At 39.6% G+C, this 18,422-nt stretch overlaps 1 protein-coding gene across 2 annotated transcripts; it reads right to left on the bottom strand.

The window, feature by feature from the left end:
• Positions 1 to 933: 933 nt before the first annotated feature.
• On the bottom strand, positions 934 to 17,874 carry rtn4a (reticulon 4a). 2 transcript variants are annotated; one of them, XM_072684024.1, is made up of 7 exons: positions 17,371 to 17,874; positions 10,919 to 11,126; positions 9,290 to 9,428; positions 5,256 to 5,325; positions 3,572 to 3,618; positions 3,235 to 3,293; positions 934 to 1,925 (listed from the first exon to the last, which is right to left on the bottom strand). In XM_072684024.1, the coding sequence occupies exons 1-7, from the start codon at positions 17,723 to 17,725 to the stop codon at positions 1,883 to 1,885; spliced, it is 921 nt and encodes a 306-aa protein (XP_072540125.1). In that variant the 5' UTR covers positions 17,726 to 17,874; the 3' UTR covers positions 934 to 1,882. The 2 variants fall into 2 exon arrangements, with proteins under 2 accessions (XP_072540125.1, XP_072540126.1); XM_072684025.1 differs by lacking the exon at positions 17,371 to 17,874 and adding an exon at positions 12,507 to 12,602.
• Positions 17,875 to 18,422: the final 548 nt, after the last annotated feature.

The raw sequence follows: 18,422 nt of genomic DNA on the forward strand, positions 1-18,422 counted from the left end.
AAACGTTTACATAAAGTTGAGGTTCTTTAAACCTGCAAAACATTCTTCACACTCTCACCTCTCTTTTACAAACAGGGTTCTTCTATGGAATCACTCACAGAACGCTTTGTAGCACCTTTAAAGTGTAAGCTCAGTATTTGACTTCAACTGTGTCCATAAGTGCCCTACTCACCATGTAGTGCACTACACTGGGGTTGCACCAATTTGTAGTGGTGCCCAAAATCACATTGCGGTGCACTGCGGGACTGTTACAGTGCACTAAACATTCTGCACCAAGTAGTTCACAAACGATGTACACTAGCAGCCATCTAGTACTCATAATGCATTGCACTGTTTGAAGATTTACACAGATTCATTCTCGCTTCACTTAACACTCACTTTTCCATCGCATTCATTTATGCCACATTATTTTACAATTTCTTCATTATTTTATTCTTCTTGTATACCATATTGTGGTATTTGTTGTGCTACCCAGCAACAACCAGAAGAGGATGGGGAATTTGTTCCTCTCAAGGTTTCTTCCACTCAATCGGAGGAAGTTTTACCTTGCCACTGTCGCCCATTGCTTGCTCAGGAGGCTCAGAGCCAGAGCTCTGTAAAGCTGCTTTGTAACAGCATTCATCGTGAAAAAGTGCCATAGAAATAATCTGAATTGACTCCATGTGCAGCTTTTCTGGGGAAGACTACAGATTCTGTTTTGTTCCCTAGGATAGTGCTCTATACAGTGATGGGGATTTTAGGATGTGAGGCATTGTGAATAAGAGTTTCGAGCAGAGCTTTGGCCACAAATCTGAAATGCATGCAGTTCTACAATTTCACCAGGTGATGGCAGTATACTCAAAACCACCATTTTTCTAAAAGATCCTTCTGAAGTATTTCTGTATTGACCAGCATGTCTCAAATGATCGCAGCAGGGAAAACAGTACAAACGTCTCTAGTTTGATCTACAAGCTTTAATTCATACTGGTTTAAGTTTCACAATGCATTCCATTGACAGTCTTCAGCATATAATTCATCAACACTTCATGAATGATCATTCACAATGAACTGCATGGCAAACCAGTGCTTGAAGTTTTGCTGAAATTCACAATAAGAGCTTTGTACCGTGTCAGATATTCGGTCCACGATGGAGACAGCAGGTTGTGTAAACGCTTTTGCTTTGACACTAAAGGCAGCAGCAAGTAAGGAAGTGACAAAACAACACAGCAAACATCCTTTTTTGTTTCGTTTTCTTTACTCAATTTCATTTGACTAAAAATGGTAAAATAAATTTCATCAGCGATGTAACAGATCCCTTCCATAAGAGAAAGGAGAAAAAAAAATAATAAATGCCCAAATTCATCACATCAGCTACTGCAGAAAGAAGTAGAAGCTGGCCATGTGACTGAACTACTCACTCAAACATCACCCCACAATATCAGCACCAGCAGTCCCAATGAAGCCAAATACAAACAAAAAAAAAGCTAAAAACAAGCCTGTATGCCGAGCTTACTCCTTTTTTAAGAAAAAAAAAAAAGGAAACAAGGAGGGGGGGGATGAACTTGCCTCAGTGGAAGGCTTCACCTCACTGAAAACATTCCTAAAAATCCAGTGACAGCCCTCAACATAACTAACAATACATTCACTAAAGCGGCTAAGTTCAAAACAAATGAGCATTAGAACTATTGAAAAAAGTGATTTAGCTAGTGGGGTTGTTAAGTTAACAAAAAAGGTGTGTGTGTGTGTGTGTTTGTGTGTGAGACATTGCAATGTCTAAGGCCTTATTCTTATTCACACTGTTTAAACTGTCCCTCATCGCCCAGATTCCTCCAGAACACGCACACCAAATTCCTCCTGAACGCAGTCCTCTCACTCCCTTGCTCACACTCGTCCTCCTCAGACTCTATTCAGTTTTGGGTTTCGCTCCAGGGATCTTAGCCTGGATCCTACAAAACAAAACACACAAACACCATCAGTTTTATACTAAATTGCACAATAAAAAGGTACAAATAAAAGTAGAATAGGAAGAAAAGTGTAAAAAGTGTTCTGAGAGGAAAGCTGGTGGGACCTGAGCCGCTGTAATAAAGAAATATCTAATTCAGGATTCACACCGATTAGCCAAAACATTAGCACGAGAACATCTCACAACATAACATCAGGCAGGTCTTGTGGCGGTTTCTTTAAAGTGTTCCAAGAAAGGGCAAAAGAAGAATGAAAGAATTTGCTGCAAACTAGGTGCCAGGATGCCTTTAGAGGTCTTGGGGAGGCTTCGAATGGTCATCTGTTGTGGTAGCACAAGGGGAACCTACTCAATATAATGCAGGTGGTGCTAATGTTATGGCAGATCAGTGCATCATCACAAAGTAAAACACAAGCACACTCCAAGATATTTAAATAAAGTGGGGTGTAATACCAAAATGATGGGCATGTTCATGAATGCATGCACTTACTGCCTAAATGAAGCAAGCCTACATGTCTTAGCAAGGGGCAGACAACAAATGGGAGAAAGAGCTGTTGGACTTCACTTAAACAAAATTCATCATATCTTAAGAGGCACTTCTTTTTTATTATTATTATTATTATTATTATTGGAGTAGTTCATGACTTTCAAGCAGGACTTTAAGCTACCACTGCAGTCAGGGAAGGTAGGCCAAAGGTGGACAGAACTACACTTAAAAATAATAAGATCCTAGAGAAACCTTTGGAAGGTTCCTCAAAGCACCTTAAGAGGTTCCTTCACAGATTCAAATGAAAGAACCTCCAAAAGTTTCTCAAGGATCTTTTGACAGTATACAAGTATACATGACTTTTTGGGTTTATGACAACTAATGTCTGTTTCCAAGTCTGATCTTTGAATGCTGAATTCAGCAGAAGTCCAAAGTCCAAAATAAAAGGTGCATCTTGATGGTGGTGTTTTTTTCTCTGAAATCAAAAAATGGTTCTTTCTTGGCATTGATATTAAAATGTTGTATATATATGATTGAAAAATAAATAAATAAATAAATAAATAAATAAAATAGTTGTGGATTTTTTGTTTGTTTGTTTGTTTTTTTTCTTTTACTTTTTAGGAGTGCATCATAGCTCTGGCACAGCATCACATGCTAGAGTGGGCTACACAGAGTTCAAGTACATTACATTCTCTGTGTGGAGAGTTAATGGACCCGTGCCGCATGTTGCTAACCCCTGGTAACACAGGAAAACAGACGTGGACGCAACTAATGAGTACACATACAGTTTTACAAACACACAACTTACTTTTTCATCACATCTTTGACTTGGTTGTTCACAAGCTCATAGTAGTGGTCAATCTGCACCTGTGGGGAAAAAAAACAAAAGCACAGGAATATGAACACAGGTTTTAAAGAGGAAAAGGATTTTACAGCCAGAACTTGAAACTGCCTTAAATTCACACACTTCAAAAGAATTAATGTAAATGAATGTAAAGTGCAAGAACAGGAAGAATTCACAATTCAGTATCACAAGAACTGAAAGACAGATTAATAAAAATAAAATGTAAAAAAAAATAAAAAAGCAAAAACAAGTAGCTTTACATATGTGTAAACGCACATGTGTAGATGTGTCCAATACTTACCTGGTGTTTCTCATAGATTACTGGCCAGGTAAATACTGCAACATAAGCTATAGGGAGAAAAAGATGCATTACAACATTAAATAAATGAAACAATCCACAGCTGTAGCAAGAAAATCAGGCTGACAATTAGAGATGTTCAACATGTTAAATGTACACTAAACGCAGTATAAGCGTTTACCAGTACTGCAGAATGCTACAATAAGCTGAGTAGATCAGATCTGAGAGTCTGGTGCCTCACTGGTTAAAGTAGCCAAGAATGCAGACGTTGAGGAAGAGGCCAATTTCCTAATAAGCCTGCTATTTTGGCATGATGTGTACAGGGAGAGGACTGTGAAAATCTGTAAAGTGATCACTGATGCCCAATGCAGGCCATTGTTCGCTACAGATAAGCACGGTCTATCTAGAAAAGCAGAACTTTGTTCCCCAACATGATAAACGGTGAAGAAAGCTAAACAGAATCCACCTGAAAAAAATCCCAATAGTCATGGTCAGCTTAATGCACTACAGATATACACAACACCGATGTCAGCAGACTCTCTGAGCCTGAGACTAACTGTAACTCAACACTCTTGCTTCTAATGGTTTTTTGAGTGATGCCATACCAGAAACACTTTTGGTCCCATAAAGATCCATGTCCATAAAAGAGACATAAAGAGTATGAAGAACCCTTCAAATGATGTGCTTTCAAAAAAGTGGTTTCTGTGTGGCGTCACTATAAGAACTCTTTGTAGCAGCTTTATTTTTAAGTGCAGTGGTGAAACATATCCATCATTTCAAAAGGTCAGTCATGGGTCACAGAAACAGCCTCCCCACCTCAGTGCACCTCTTCCAGTTCACATACCAAGCATACTAATACTACTCAACTGTGCTTCACCTGGCACAAAATATAATCAAATAAATAAAAGTAAAAAAAGCAACAAAGCACAATAACTTTACAGAAGCTGTTTTTGCGTGAAGTCTGAGATTTAACACCTTCTGTAACCAGATCCTGAAACATGGAGCACCATAACAGCACTCTGCACCCCCCATACTGAACACTAGCACTTCTCTAGAGCTGTGTGTGCTGTGGTGTGTGTATATATAATTCTTTTATTACACAAATTTATATTATAATTGCAATTGCAAATGTTCTGTAGGTACAGATATGGACAAAAAACACACCCAAAAAAAAACCAAAAAAAAAAAAAACCCACACATCTCTATTTCAGCTGAATGGCGATATACGATATACAATACAATATGTTGTGAAAAATTATGTGAAAAAATTTTATGAACATTGCGCATTGGCGCTGTACAAGATTTAGACTTAAGCAATGAAATATCGATATAAATGCTATAGCCTCACTCCATATCCCACTTTGTTTATATCCCAATATTTTTTTGATCTATCAATAGATCGCCCAGCCCTAAGATACAGTATCAGGAAGCCTCTGTAGATGTGGATCTGAATATGAGAATATGTGGATCTGTAAATAAAAGTAAGACCATGCACACACTACGAGGTCAGGAAAGTGTATAATGTTTCACTTCACTAACATAGTTCAACATGAGGAAATGACCTGGAGGAGAAGCACGAGCAATAGAAGGTGGTTGTGTTAATACTGGTTAGTGTCATAGCGCAGGGGAGAGCACCAAAGAGCGAAAGGGGGAAGGGGGGGACGACTCCTCATTTGATTTTACTTACCAATAATAATGAGCGTGAGGCCGTTGAAAAAACCACCAACGTACGTAAGAATCCACATCAACACTGCAAACTGCAGGGAAGAAAGATACACAGAATTACAAACCTCAACATATATCCACTAACACCGCAGAGAAAGACTACATATGGAGCTAGGCAATATGGTTAAAAAAATATATATATAATGTATATAAAAAAAATAAAAAAAAGATATCAAATCATATTGCCCATCTCTATATATCTATTTTTAGATGCGTTACCTACAGTTACAACATTATGGGAAACTTATCTGCTTGGAAACTAAATACTAGTTAACTCTGTCGTGCCACATTCGCATTCTCTGGTAGACCTGGAGGCTTAAAACGACTGCCCAATCACAAATCGATAAACATTAATTTCATTTTCTAAATTAAAAGGGCACCAACATTTTATTTACAAGAGGAAGAATCTATAACTGCAGCACCATTTTTTTAACATTGTGCTGCAAGATAAGCATATGGCAAACCTGGTGCCATTTATTTCTTTAAAATTATATTTTAAGTCACTTTATTTCAGTCAGATTCAAGAGAGTACATGAATCGAAATCATGATGTGTCTTTTTTAAAAAAGGCCACTGCCAGTTGTTCTAGGATCGTCCAGCAGTTCCGAGCGGACTGTAGCTCACAATTTTTTGAGCATTTAACCGCCATTAAACTGCATTCCTTTTTAAACAAAACCTTGATAAATGCTTATTCTGTAGCATGTGTACAATTAAAGACAGGGGCTTTATTTATTAACCCGGGCTATATACACTTGTGTGGGAAAAGGATGATGGTACATCTCTCTTACAAACAGAGACAATCCACTATACCAGTCCACAAGCCTGTATGTATGATTGGTTAATGTGTACAATCTACTGTCTTAGCCCACGATCAGCACTAAAGTATTATATTAACTAAAAGATTACAATTTTATAATGGACTAGTGTAGCATAGTGGACAACACCACCACCCTTCCCATGTCCAGTCCTTGGGCAAAACACCTAGCACTACCTTCACCTACCAAATATGGTGCCCTGGATAAAAACATCAGACTAATGCTAAAGGTAACTAAATGTAAAGGTAATCTTTTTCCTTTTTTATTTAAATGTACATTGTGCTGCTAATAAAAATACCTTTTTTTTTTTTTTTTTTTTTTTAAACACACTCAACACACACATATAAACTCCAGAATTCACCAAATGGACCCGTCACTCAGATCACTGTGAGCAGGGTGGAATTTTTGGCTGTGAGGAAGGTCTGTGTGTGTAACTCTACACTGCTGCTCAACAGCTCCTTACACGGCCGCCTGTCTCTCCCTGTGTTTGGAGTCGGGCCGAGAAAAGCTTGCGCGTGTGCACACAGTGCCTGAACTTCCATTACACAGGAACATTACACTCGCTGAGCTAGAACACGGTGTTCACACACTCACATTGGTCTGAAATGAACTTTCATAGTCACGGGATCTTAATGTTCATGGGCTTTACCTGATCCAAGATGTTTCATCATGACTAATAAAGAGGCAAAAGGATTTCCTATGAATGTCTGTATCGCACCAGTTACTGACACAAATGTGCTAAAACACACACACGCCTAATCCTTATAGAAAAGTGCCAACATAATAGGACTGAACTTATGGGCACCATGCCTAATGGCAGGTGTAGGCTATTGGGGGGGGGGGGAATAAAGCTCCCCAGCATTGAGCTATGGAGCAGTGGAACTGTGTTCTCTGGAACGATGGTTGACACTCCATGCAATACTTTTGGGATGAGTTGGGGATAAAGTGGGGTAGTGATCATCCATCATGCTGACCTCACAAATGCTCCTGCTGCTAAATGCAATCAAATCCTGACAACAATGCCCCCAACATCTAAGGCCTTCCCTGGACAGCAGAGACAATTACACCAACAATAAGCAGAAAATTAAAAGATACTCCTATTTAAATACCCCTTTTTTCCTTTTTGGCAATTTGGCAGTTCTACATTCTGGCAACATGTAATGATGAATGGGCCAATAGAAATGTTCCAAAATGACTGAAGAAAATCTTCCACTGAAAGTTAAATAGGTTTTTTCCTTCTCCTGTAAAGTTACAAAACAGAAGCTCTAGACAAGGAATCATCAACCCAAAAGGAAGAAGAGAGCTGTCCGGGGGGGGGGGGGGGTGAAGAGATATTTAGCATTTTATTGGAGCAGCAACTGATTTTCAAGCAGGACTGCAAGCTTCCAAGTAGTTGTCAGCCGAAAAATGGAGAGCACTCTAAATGCAAGCTGCATCACATTGTGTTTATTGTGACTTCCAGTGTCTCTGAGCCTGATCTCTGAATGGCAACATCAGCAGTAGGGCTGTATGGATGATTTCATCCACGACTGGAAAGCAATGGCTCTCTGCTTTAAGGGCCATCGCAAACCAAACATGCCATGCAGCTCAGACATAGAATCACAAGGTAGAGTGTTTACATTCAGTTTGTTCTCTGTGTAAAGATTTTATGGAATTTGGAATTAGCGAACATCCTCCTAGCTAAAAGGTGCACGTTTGAAAATGAACACCTGGTACTTGGTAATTGTCTGTTTCAGACTGCCTTTCTACATGAAATTTCAATCCATGTGCAATCTACTGGGCTTTGAGTGGCTCTGAGAGTAACTGAACAGGGCTGGAACTGTATGATCGCCACAGGGAGTCGATTCTGAATGATGCTGTGGTGTGTACACCTTCAGACACTGCATGGTGTGGTGTGTCCAGTGTCCTTTATGTCCTATGTCAGTTGCTGTGATACCAAGCAAGCAGTGAGCACAACAGAGTGTAGATTATTTTGCTATTACATTTTAACCTCAACTCAAACTGTGAGTTTAGCTCCCTGAATATGACTGGTCTGGAATCTGGGAGCAGTAGTTTCTGAAGCAGAGCAAACCTACCGGAAACAGAGGGGGTTAAAGTGCCTCGCCTAAATGCCCGACTTGAAGCATCCCACCCAGTACTGAAATCCAAGCCTTCTTGCTACTGACTCACTTTTCCTACCACTAGGTTACCGGCCACCACATAAGGTTCAGAGTTTGGAGTTTACAAAGAAAGGAAAAATAGCCTGAGAAGCAAAATGAACCCAGCCTAGGTAGGTCTCTACGTGGTGGAGGCTCAAAATAACAGGAATGCACGTGTGCATCTTCTTAGTTTGATTGATTTTCTGTTTATATAGTAAGGGTTTTACAAACCTTTTAAGCACTGTAGAGTTAAGATTAGCCCGCAAAGTTTGAGGTTGGGACAGTTATTCATGTGGTATTTGCTGAAGAGTTTAATTAGGCAACAGCCTGTTTATATTTCTATTTAACTCACACATACACTCACATTCAGATAAATATATATATATATATATATATATATATATATATATATATATATATATATATATATATATATATATATATATATATATACACACACACACACACACACACACACACACTATTTCATCTCTGTATATATATTTGTATTTTTTTTTGCTTATTTCTATATTTTCATATTTTTATATTTTATTCTTTAACTTAAATGTAACTTATTCTATTTTTATTTTCTTCATTTTTATTCTATTTTTCTTTTGCACTTTTGCACTTTACTTCATTAAGTTAAGGTTTAGTTAAGTTTAAATGTAGATTTTTATTGTATAGCTTGATGTGGGCAGACTGTCAAAAAAGCATTTCACTGCAAGTTATACTGTGTATGACTATGTATGTGACAAATAAAATTTGATTTGATTTTTGATTTGATTTATACTCTCCTGTTTTTCCTGTGACCACAAGAAGACTCAAGTTATATTTTCACAAATGGAAATGTGTTTGTGTTAATGCTCTTTAATTTTGTGAGAGTTCATTGCTTTGGGGCTGGGTGAAAGGTATGGAGTGCATTTAAGAGTGAAATAAATGATGTTCAATATTACTAAACTAAACTAAACTAAAATGTTTGCACCTTGTTTTTGCTTACTCTGGAATCAACAGAGTTTAATAATGAAGACCTCCAGTTGAACTGACCTTCAGAGAGTCCACCAGATCCTCCACCAGAAAGAGACGCCGCAGCTCCTTCACCATGGTGTTAAAGCGCACCAGTGCCAGCTCGCTGTATTTATGTACGATGTCTGCGGAAATTGCAATGTCCTGCTCCAGATACATCCTGCAGAACAAACAAACAGAAATTTATACGGATGTCCAATACAAATTGCAGGGACTCGGGATCAGGGGCGCACCAGGCATATTTTTTTTTATTGATTGGTATTGGCTTTTAAGGTTCCATCTGTCGTCTTCAAGGCACCATTAATATACATGATCCATGAGTTACATGAGTTTATTTGTGACCTTATCTAACAAAACAGAGCTTTATCTGAACTGATAATAGCAGCGACGTTGCCAGTTAGCAGCCAACACAAAAGCTAAAGTTGGCTCCAAATTCTAACTCTCCATTCCACCTTAAATAGAGCTGCAGTTGCATTGTGTGCATTTCAACAGCAGAAGGTACCTGCTGCACTATTAAAGGTGGAATGGCGAGTTCAGGAAACTTGAGCTTTTGTGCGTTTGTTTAGGGCCTTGCTGCAAACGTGACACAGCAAATGTTCAACAACAAATGGTTCACAGATGAGCAGGTAAAGGGTCTGTTCGTTAATATGTCAGAGGAGGAGGATTGAAACTTTTAACTCTTCCATAAAAGGTTTGTCTTCTGCAGGTTTTGTCCACACGACCAGAACCACCCAGTTTGGTTGTAGTTATGAAATTATATTATATTATATCAATTTGGTCTTTACTCTTGAATTACGCCTGGTTAGAAACTAAACTACCGTACAGATGCTGTTTTACACGCCAAGAAACCATGCTTCCTTCTTTGGTTCTAAACCAGATCTGCACGGTGCATTCAGAACCAAGGACAAGGCTAATGCACATACACCAAGTGATTTGATTGTAGAACTGGACAGGAACTGGGAGCTGAATGGTCAGGTAGATCAGTCAGACTGGTTTGTAAAATATTAAACACTATAGTACATAGACTAGGTTAAAACAGTCGTTTATAGAAACTGTTCGCTAAAAAGAAGTTTGTTTACTATTGTGTATTAGCAAGTTTACCCAAGTTGTGGGACTGTATTATTTAGAGATAAAGATTGGAACGGCTCAAAGCGGTATCGTACATTAAGAGACTGATCAGATGGGGGCATTTATATAATAATAATAATAATAATAATAATAATAACACAATTAAACATAAATAAAATAAAAACCTTGATTCAGACATACCTAGTTCAATCCCAAATTCAACTGACATCTTCAGACTAACAAACAGCTGGGCTCAGATTTGCCAAAACAATAATGATCTTAAATCAGCAGTGAGAATAACCTGAATAGACAGAATTGAGTCTAGTGAATGCAGCTAATTTTACAAGGGACCATTCTGCTCTATTTCACTGAAATGGACGGCAGTAAACATTTCATTTCATTTTGACCTGGCCACTGCAAGGAGAAACACTCTTACACTACCTAAGTGTAACCAGTGAAAGCCTGTGCAGCTGTTTACATAATGATTAAGAAAAGCTATATATGTTACTAAGGAAGTGTGTGTGTGTGTGTGTGTGTGTGTGTGTGTGTGTGTGTGTGTGTGCCTCTCTCTCACACACTTACTTGAACGGGTGTCCATCCTCGGATTTCTGCACAGCCTGGACGATACCCTTGTATATCCTGAAGGAGATGGTGACGGACAGCAGAGCAAGCGAGATGTATGCTACCACGCTGACGATGCTACAAACGCTCAGTGAGAGCAGCAGGAAAAGACTGGCGCCGAAACACACCCCAGTCCGCTGGAGGTCACGCCAGTACACCAACTCTAGCACTGAAAACACACACACACACACACACACACACACACACACACACACACACACACACACACGGGAAGTACAGTTAAATTCCCGCAGCCCAAGGGTCAGAACATTAGATTTAACTGTATGAAAGTGTACCGTCCATATGACCAATACGGTTTTGTTTTTAAACATTGGTGGTTCCACACCTCCTCACTCCTAAAACCTAATGAACTAATCAAATAAATCATACTATTTTTCCATTATACATAATAAATAATTGATCCTCAGAGTGCAATAAAAGGTCATGGGAGGCATAAAGCTGAAAGCTGAAGATATCAGAGGTAAAACTGGATGCGCACCTGAAAACACCCAACCCACTGCTGAACATCATCCCATCCCATGATCCCATTAGAAAACCCAGGAGTTTTAAACATGTCGCTAGAATTTGACATTTTCAGCAGAAACTCATTAAACTGAATTACTGAAAACACCCAAGACGTGCCAATGCTTTACACACAGAGAATGCCAGCATTTCTCAACCAGAAATAAAGTCTATTAAAAAAAAATAAATAAATAAATAAAAAGAGAGAGAATAAACAAGAGCACAATTAACATTATGGGCTGTAAAATAATAAATTAATTAATTAATTTAAATTAAATTTAAAAAGGGAGGGGGGGGGCACTGATCGAGGCAAAATTGCTACTGAACATGACTAATAAATGTGTGTATTCCCTGAAAATCAACCCACAGAAACGCCAAAGCTCAGCCGTGTCGCAGCATCAGCCGAATTAAAAATACAGGAGTATTAAGCATGAGCTCCGTGAGATGATACTGCAGTTAAATATACACTGCTGCTAAAGGTTAAAGGTACAGAAACCTGTTTATTCGTTTCAGTCAGACTGTAAAACTAGTCCCCTCAAAGCGAGGAAAGCATGTCGCATTAATGTACGCGTTTCCTGAAGCTAGCACCACACTCCGCCGTTAGCAGCGCAGCCTGTGTGACAGAGCGGCTGGGCGTGTGGGACGCGCGGTCTCGCTGTTCTCCGAGCTCTGCTGCAGTCCGCTATCTCAGGTGATCCGCTGCTGCTGCTTCTCTTTTGGTTCCTCTTTTTTTCCGCTCAGTTCCTCCATCCCTGAGCATATTTACACTGTGCTGTTCAGAACATGTTCGTGTCCAGACACCGCTTAGCCTCGCAGTCCTGACAGTAGCTAATCTAACTGTAACCCTACTCCAGCCTCCAGACTGCCGCTGACCGGCTGAAGGCCCGATTAACACGCCGGAAAATTAACCTGTACAGCCGGATTTCTCCCCATAAGAGCCGCGTTACTGCAGCAGTAAGAGCCAACCCTGCTAACGCTGCCCAGATGAACGAAGTCTGGGTCTAAATCCGCTGTTTAAACCGCTCACCGTGTTTGGAGTCCATTTCGCCCTGGAGGCCGAGACACTAAAGACCGACCGACCTTCCACTGACACAGGCGAGAGCAACGTCAAAATAAAAGTCCCCACAGCTTCAATAATCCGTCGACAAAAGTCCCCACAGCTTTAAAAAAAAAAAATCCAGTTAAATCGTCTCCACGGCTTTAAAGAAAAATCCAGTTAAATCGTCTCCGCGGCTTTAAAGAAAAATCCAGTTAAAACGTCTCCAATTAAAAGCCTTAAAGGGTTTAAAGGGTGGCTCAGTGGTTTTATTTTAATACCCAGGTTCGCCAAGCTGCCGCTGCTGCCTCCTCTCTGCTCCAGTTTTCCAAGCTGTGATATAAGTTAGCAACAGTGTTTGTGTGTACTGGTGTTAAAAATGGGCAATTTGGCAAAAATAAAACATTGGGATTAATTGAAAAAAAAAAAAATACTTTAATAATAATAATTTTCCCTGATACCTGATAAGTCAGAGTATTTACAAGAACCAGTAGTGCTATCATTTTTTATACTATCAAAAGCTGTGACTACAATTATTTTTTTTATCTAATATTTGGCTTACTGTGTTGCAGTTCAGGACAAATTGTGGTCTCTTTATAATGAAATGTGCAGTCGGTCAGTGAACTGACCATTGTGCTCAGTTACTGTCCTGAATACAGCCACTACATACAACACACTGATGCTTGTAATTTTGTATACTGGACGTGGTCCTTGTCTGTCCCTTAAAATGTGGCATATCTGGATATGGCAGGTTACTGCACACTTATGCAAAACTTCAAGCTGTCAGTATGTTTAGTAACTGTGATCACTGGAATAACAGCAGATCGGTGTAGCTGCATCAGCCAATTGAGCAGCATGTATTTTAACCATTGCAGTAACACAACACTAACACTGGTATACCGACGCCATCATGGATGTATTTTGCAGTGTTTATCAGTGGCCAGGCTAGCAGTACAAATTGCCTCAGCATCCCAATGATGATCTACGGTATCATGCAAAAGTTTGGGCACCTCAGCCAAATTATGTTGGGAGAGAATACGGATGAATGAACACGCTTAAATATACATACATATAACAAATAACTATACATACTTGCTGTAGGCCAGAATGCCCCTTTAAAGAAACCACTATATGGGCTTTTTCAGATTTCAAAGCAGGAATTCTTGCTATTGAAGTTACTAAGGCATGACTTTTGGCCAGAGCACTCCTCTAACAGGTGTTACACAGCATGACCAAAAGAAAAGAAAAAAAAAAAAGGAAAGAAAGAAGAAAAAGTCTTTTTAGAGCCCAACAATCTGCAGACCTGAAGATTTTACAGCTGTAAGGCGAGTCACTGGCTGAGGAGATAAATGCTTGGCATTGCAATCCGCTTCGTAATCGCAGGAGGGCTGTTTACTGACAGCAGCTAGGACTTTTTCTCTCTCTCCACAGACGCCCAACAAGGAAAACTAAAAAGCTCATTTATTCTGACTACAGCTACTTTTCATTCGCAAAACCTTGATTAAAGAAGAAATAGAAAGCGCTAAGAGATACCCTGCTCTTTCCAGTGTTTTGCGTCCATTTCCTTACAGTTCCACGGCAGGGCAGAGTTGAGCACTCATGCAGAGCGGCTGGGGGGAGGCGGACGGAACGACCGACTGACTAGAGGGACTGAAGGGTAAAACGTTCCAGCAAGCCACAGGGCTGCTGAGGTCAGCTGAGTGCCACACGCAAGGACACACACACACACACACACACACACATACACACACACACACATTGCAGTAAACTATGTAGGGCAGAGATATCAAACCAGGTTCCTTCCAAGTCACAGTTTGTCAGAGGTCTGCACTTCCCATCTGAATTCAGCTCAGAAAGGCTTTGCCAATTAGCTGCCTAATTAGAGAAAGAAAAATAGGAAGTGCTGCTTCCATTGAGCATTAAGACCTGACTAATATAATCATATAATAAAAAATATAATATAAAATAATTCTACACAGCCTCAGTATTCAGAGTAAATGATCAGTTATCAGAATGTTTAGCGCTATATTTATGTATAAGTAGATAAATGTAGTCATGTGGCCTGTTTGGGCACCCCAAGCGTTGCAAAGTCTAAGACAAAGACTCTGACCATGATTAGCAAAGCAGGCCTAAAGCATGTGACTCTTATTTTCAAGCCTTATCAGTTCCCTGACTCGTCAAACCTTGTGCTAACACTCAGCGATATTGAGCTCAACTAAGAAACTCTCTAAACGTCTGAGAACAAAAGGGTCAATCAATGCCCACAAAGAAGGGGAAGGCTATAATAGCCGTTTATATCGTTTTTAGCTCGCTGTTTCTATAGTGTTGACGGCTATTACGAAATGGCAGTTCATGGGAACTGTGGAGGGCAAGATAAGATCTGGAAGTCCAAGAAAACTCCTGAAAAGAATGGCCCATGGGCTGGTAAGAACGGCAAATCAACCAACAATAGTTTACCAGAGTCAAGAAGGTGGTGCACTGTTCTACTGTGCAGCATTTCTTTCACAAAATAAGTATCGGAGGGGAAAAAAAAAAGTGCAACAGACTGAAAAGGTCAAAACATAAATGTGAAAATCTGAAGCTATAACGAGGATGTGTTTTACACCAGGATAATGATCCAGTATATACACCTCATATCCACTATAGACTGAAGAGGCAGCTTGTGGAATGGCCCTCACTGTTCTCCAACCAGCATCACAGAACATTTGTAGACAGACCATAATTAAACGGTGCTTGCTAGATTACAATTAATACAAAAACTATACGACTTTTTAGTTAACATTTGCAAGCTGTATAACATTGTATTTCTGCCAAAGGGGGAGTTACTACACCCTGACTTCACCTGTTTTGCAAAGGCTACATTGATGGTTCATAATTTATGTTATGAAAGACTGAGAGAAAACATTAGAAATGACTGAAAATACGATGTCACATTTGATTGGCTACAAAAGCTGTTTAATGTTTTCTTTTGTTTTTAATTGGAAAATCTCATTTGGCCAAGAATGCCTGAACTTTTGCATAAAATATTATGCCCAAAAGGCCCCCTCTCACAGTTTGAGAACTTCTGAACAAGAGCAAAATAATAAATGCTTACATTTAGTCATGAGTCATGTGAAATATCATTTAATAGTTCCTTTAAACAGTTTTGTTTTAATTAATATAAAAATGAATAAAAAAAACTGCATAGAATAAAGCAAAACTACTAAATTAGGCCCCTCACTGTTATGAATGTTAGGGGTCTTGTACTAGGTGTCCAGCATAATTCAGTGATTTTCCTGCTTCAGCACCTGGTTCAATACATCGTTTAGTTGTCAGATTTAGCTGATTTTTTTAATGCAGGGAAATCACCAACTTGTGCTGGCCCCCAGCCCTCCAAGACCACAACTTCGACCGAAGTGTTGAGATGAGACCAGAAAATGGCTCACACAATACTACATCTTCTTCTTTCAACAGGACACCCACAAAACAGCAGCTTTTTTCAGTTAAACTCAATTAGATTAGCAACGAAGATCTGGTCCAAAGCTTTCGGTCCTGTTATCCTGTTATCATTCCAGTATCAGTTTTACAGGATCTCTCTGAATCGGTAACTTGTGACGTGTACATTCCAGTGCAGAAAGCCTGGTTTCTCCGTGAAAAAAAAACCTGTTTGCAAGATTAAGCGCTGTCTGTGATCTGTGTAAAAGGGCATGAAGGGAAAAGGTCAGTGATCTTGTCAGATCCAGGCTTTAGGACACATGTGCAGTTCACTGACTAAAGTGCTGATTTATCCTTTAGCCACGAGATGGCAGTAAACCCTTACTCTGCTAAAATGTAAAAACCCATTTCAGCTTAATTAATATATCCAAAAGACACTGGTATAGGTTGTGGCAGAGCAAGTGACATTTCCAACCTTCAGTCAGTTATAAATGAACCCCACCTGGCCTCCCTTTACCCAACACCTGGCCTGAAGAGCACATAATGCCAATACCCAGCTGGCTTTGCAGCTGTGCAACAGCTGTAAGCAAACATCTTAAGGTTCAATGAGGTAAAGAAAAGTTGTAAAATTAAGATGTCAAAGTTATTAGCTATCTTTGCTCTTACACACAGAAATTGGCTTTTGAATATACAGGCCAAACACCCTCAGTCTTTTAACCACATGGCATTTAAACACATGAGAAGACATGACGTCATCAAATACACACCAAATACATAAGCCAATAAGTGTCTATTAAAACAGCATCTATATATTACTTTAGTAAAATATTACCAATTATTTTTTTTTATAGATTTTTAGCATGACTGGAGGATGTTTCAGTGGCAAGTTATAGAAGTCTGGAGTCTCCAAAACTGCAATTGCCAACACCTGCATCCCACAACCCAGGATGACCAGACAAAAAAATAAAAGTCCACCAAGAGTTCACTAAACAATTATACGGTCAGAAAAAGAAAATAAAATAAATAAATGAATAAATAATTAAAAAAGAAAATAAATAATTTAGTCCCAGTTAAACAGGAAGTCACGAGCCACCACTGAAGAGTTTAGACTCGAGCCTGTTTAAAAATGTAAGATAATTTAATTATCGCTATATGAGAAAATATTTTACACAGACGCTAAAAACTGCCACTTAGGGTTTTTTTGAGAATATTAAATTTTTGAATATGGATGTTTGTGGATTCGTTTATCTCACTGACAGACTGAGGTTTTCCCTCATATTTTTAGTCTTGGTTGTTTTGTTTTTTTTAAGCACAAATTTAATCTCCGCTCTTCAAAGATTATTCTGCGGTTTTTAAGCCTGAAATTGAACCACATGAGCACCACAGTTTTAATCAGACAAACACGCCAGAGGAAACGTGCTGGTAAAGAGAGTTTACTCACGAGCAGACGATGGTTTGGGTTTAGGTTTAGTCTGGGCAGTTTCCACATGTGGCTCTCCTTCCTCGGACGGATCTTCTGCTTTCGCAGGCTTCTCCAGCCCCCCCGCTCCCCCCGCTCCCCCCGGCACGGTGTCTGGCTCTGGGTGACTCGTGGCTCGGTGTCGTGCGAGAGCATCCTGCGCTCCTCCGGCCAGATCCAAAATATCATCATCATCATCATCATCATCATCATCAAACGGTCTGGATTCGAGGAGCCCGGAGTCCGGGGAGAAGCTCGGGGAGCTGCGCTGGTTTTCTGTCTGATCGTGCAGAAACTTCTTCACTTCTTCAGACGTGGAACTTATTTCATCCTCCATCGTGAGAAACACTGAAAACACGGTGAACCAAAAACAATGTAATAAAGATCGACTGTGAAGTTCTACTGAACAAAAGGTGTCTTTAGGGCTCTCAGATGAAGGCTGAGGATTTTTGGCCTCACAAAGTTTCAAGTCCAGAAAGTGGAAGAACGCCACACAGCGGAAGTGTTGGCAACGTTAGAGACTTCTGATTGGCTGCGTCTTGCAGAGGGCGGGGCCAGAAGTGGAACATGGCGGATGGACCAGAGAGACTTCACAGTGCATCAGCTAAATATGCCCTGTTTAAACTGCACCTAACACAGAAATTAAACCCATCACTGTAATAATTCATATTCATATCACACTTTTTTATTATTTAGTGTCATTGTAATCGTGCTTTATTGTAATATATGTATATTTTTTTTACTCTGACCATAAGCATGGCACTAATGGGATTGGCAGCCGGTACAGACTAACAAAGATAAACACTCTGAGAGAAACAAAAGGGCTATTCAGCTCTCCTGCCAGCAGATCACAGAGGACAATGATGAAATTCAGCTCATGCTCTCGTGTGTGAACATGCTTAAAGGCATAAAGTGTTTCAGAATTGTACTTTTCTCACTCGTTTTAATATTTAACTAAAGAACACAGTTTTTCCCATGCCAATTTTTCCATTTTTCCTCTCCAGTGATTTATTAGAAACCTGTCGAGTGGAGGA

This window comes from Salminus brasiliensis, chromosome 7 (assembly GCF_030463535.1).
Source record: "Salminus brasiliensis chromosome 7, fSalBra1.hap2, whole genome shotgun sequence".
In the NCBI taxonomy this organism is placed as follows: Eukaryota; Metazoa; Chordata; class Actinopteri; order Characiformes; family Bryconidae; genus Salminus; species Salminus brasiliensis.

Coding starts and splice junctions, on each gene's coding strand:
- rtn4a (XM_072684024.1), bottom strand. CDS start 17,725: ATGGAGGATGAAATAAGTTCCACGTCTGAAGAAGTGAAGAAGTTTCTG. Junction 5,326..9,289: donor ATCTGGTGGACTCTCTGAAG/GTCAGTTCAACT, acceptor TCTTCCCTGCAG/TTTGCAGTGTTGATGTGGAT. Junction 3,619..5,255: donor CCTCACGCTCATTATTATTG/GTAAGTAAAATC, acceptor TTCTCCCTATAG/CTTATGTTGCAGTATTTACC.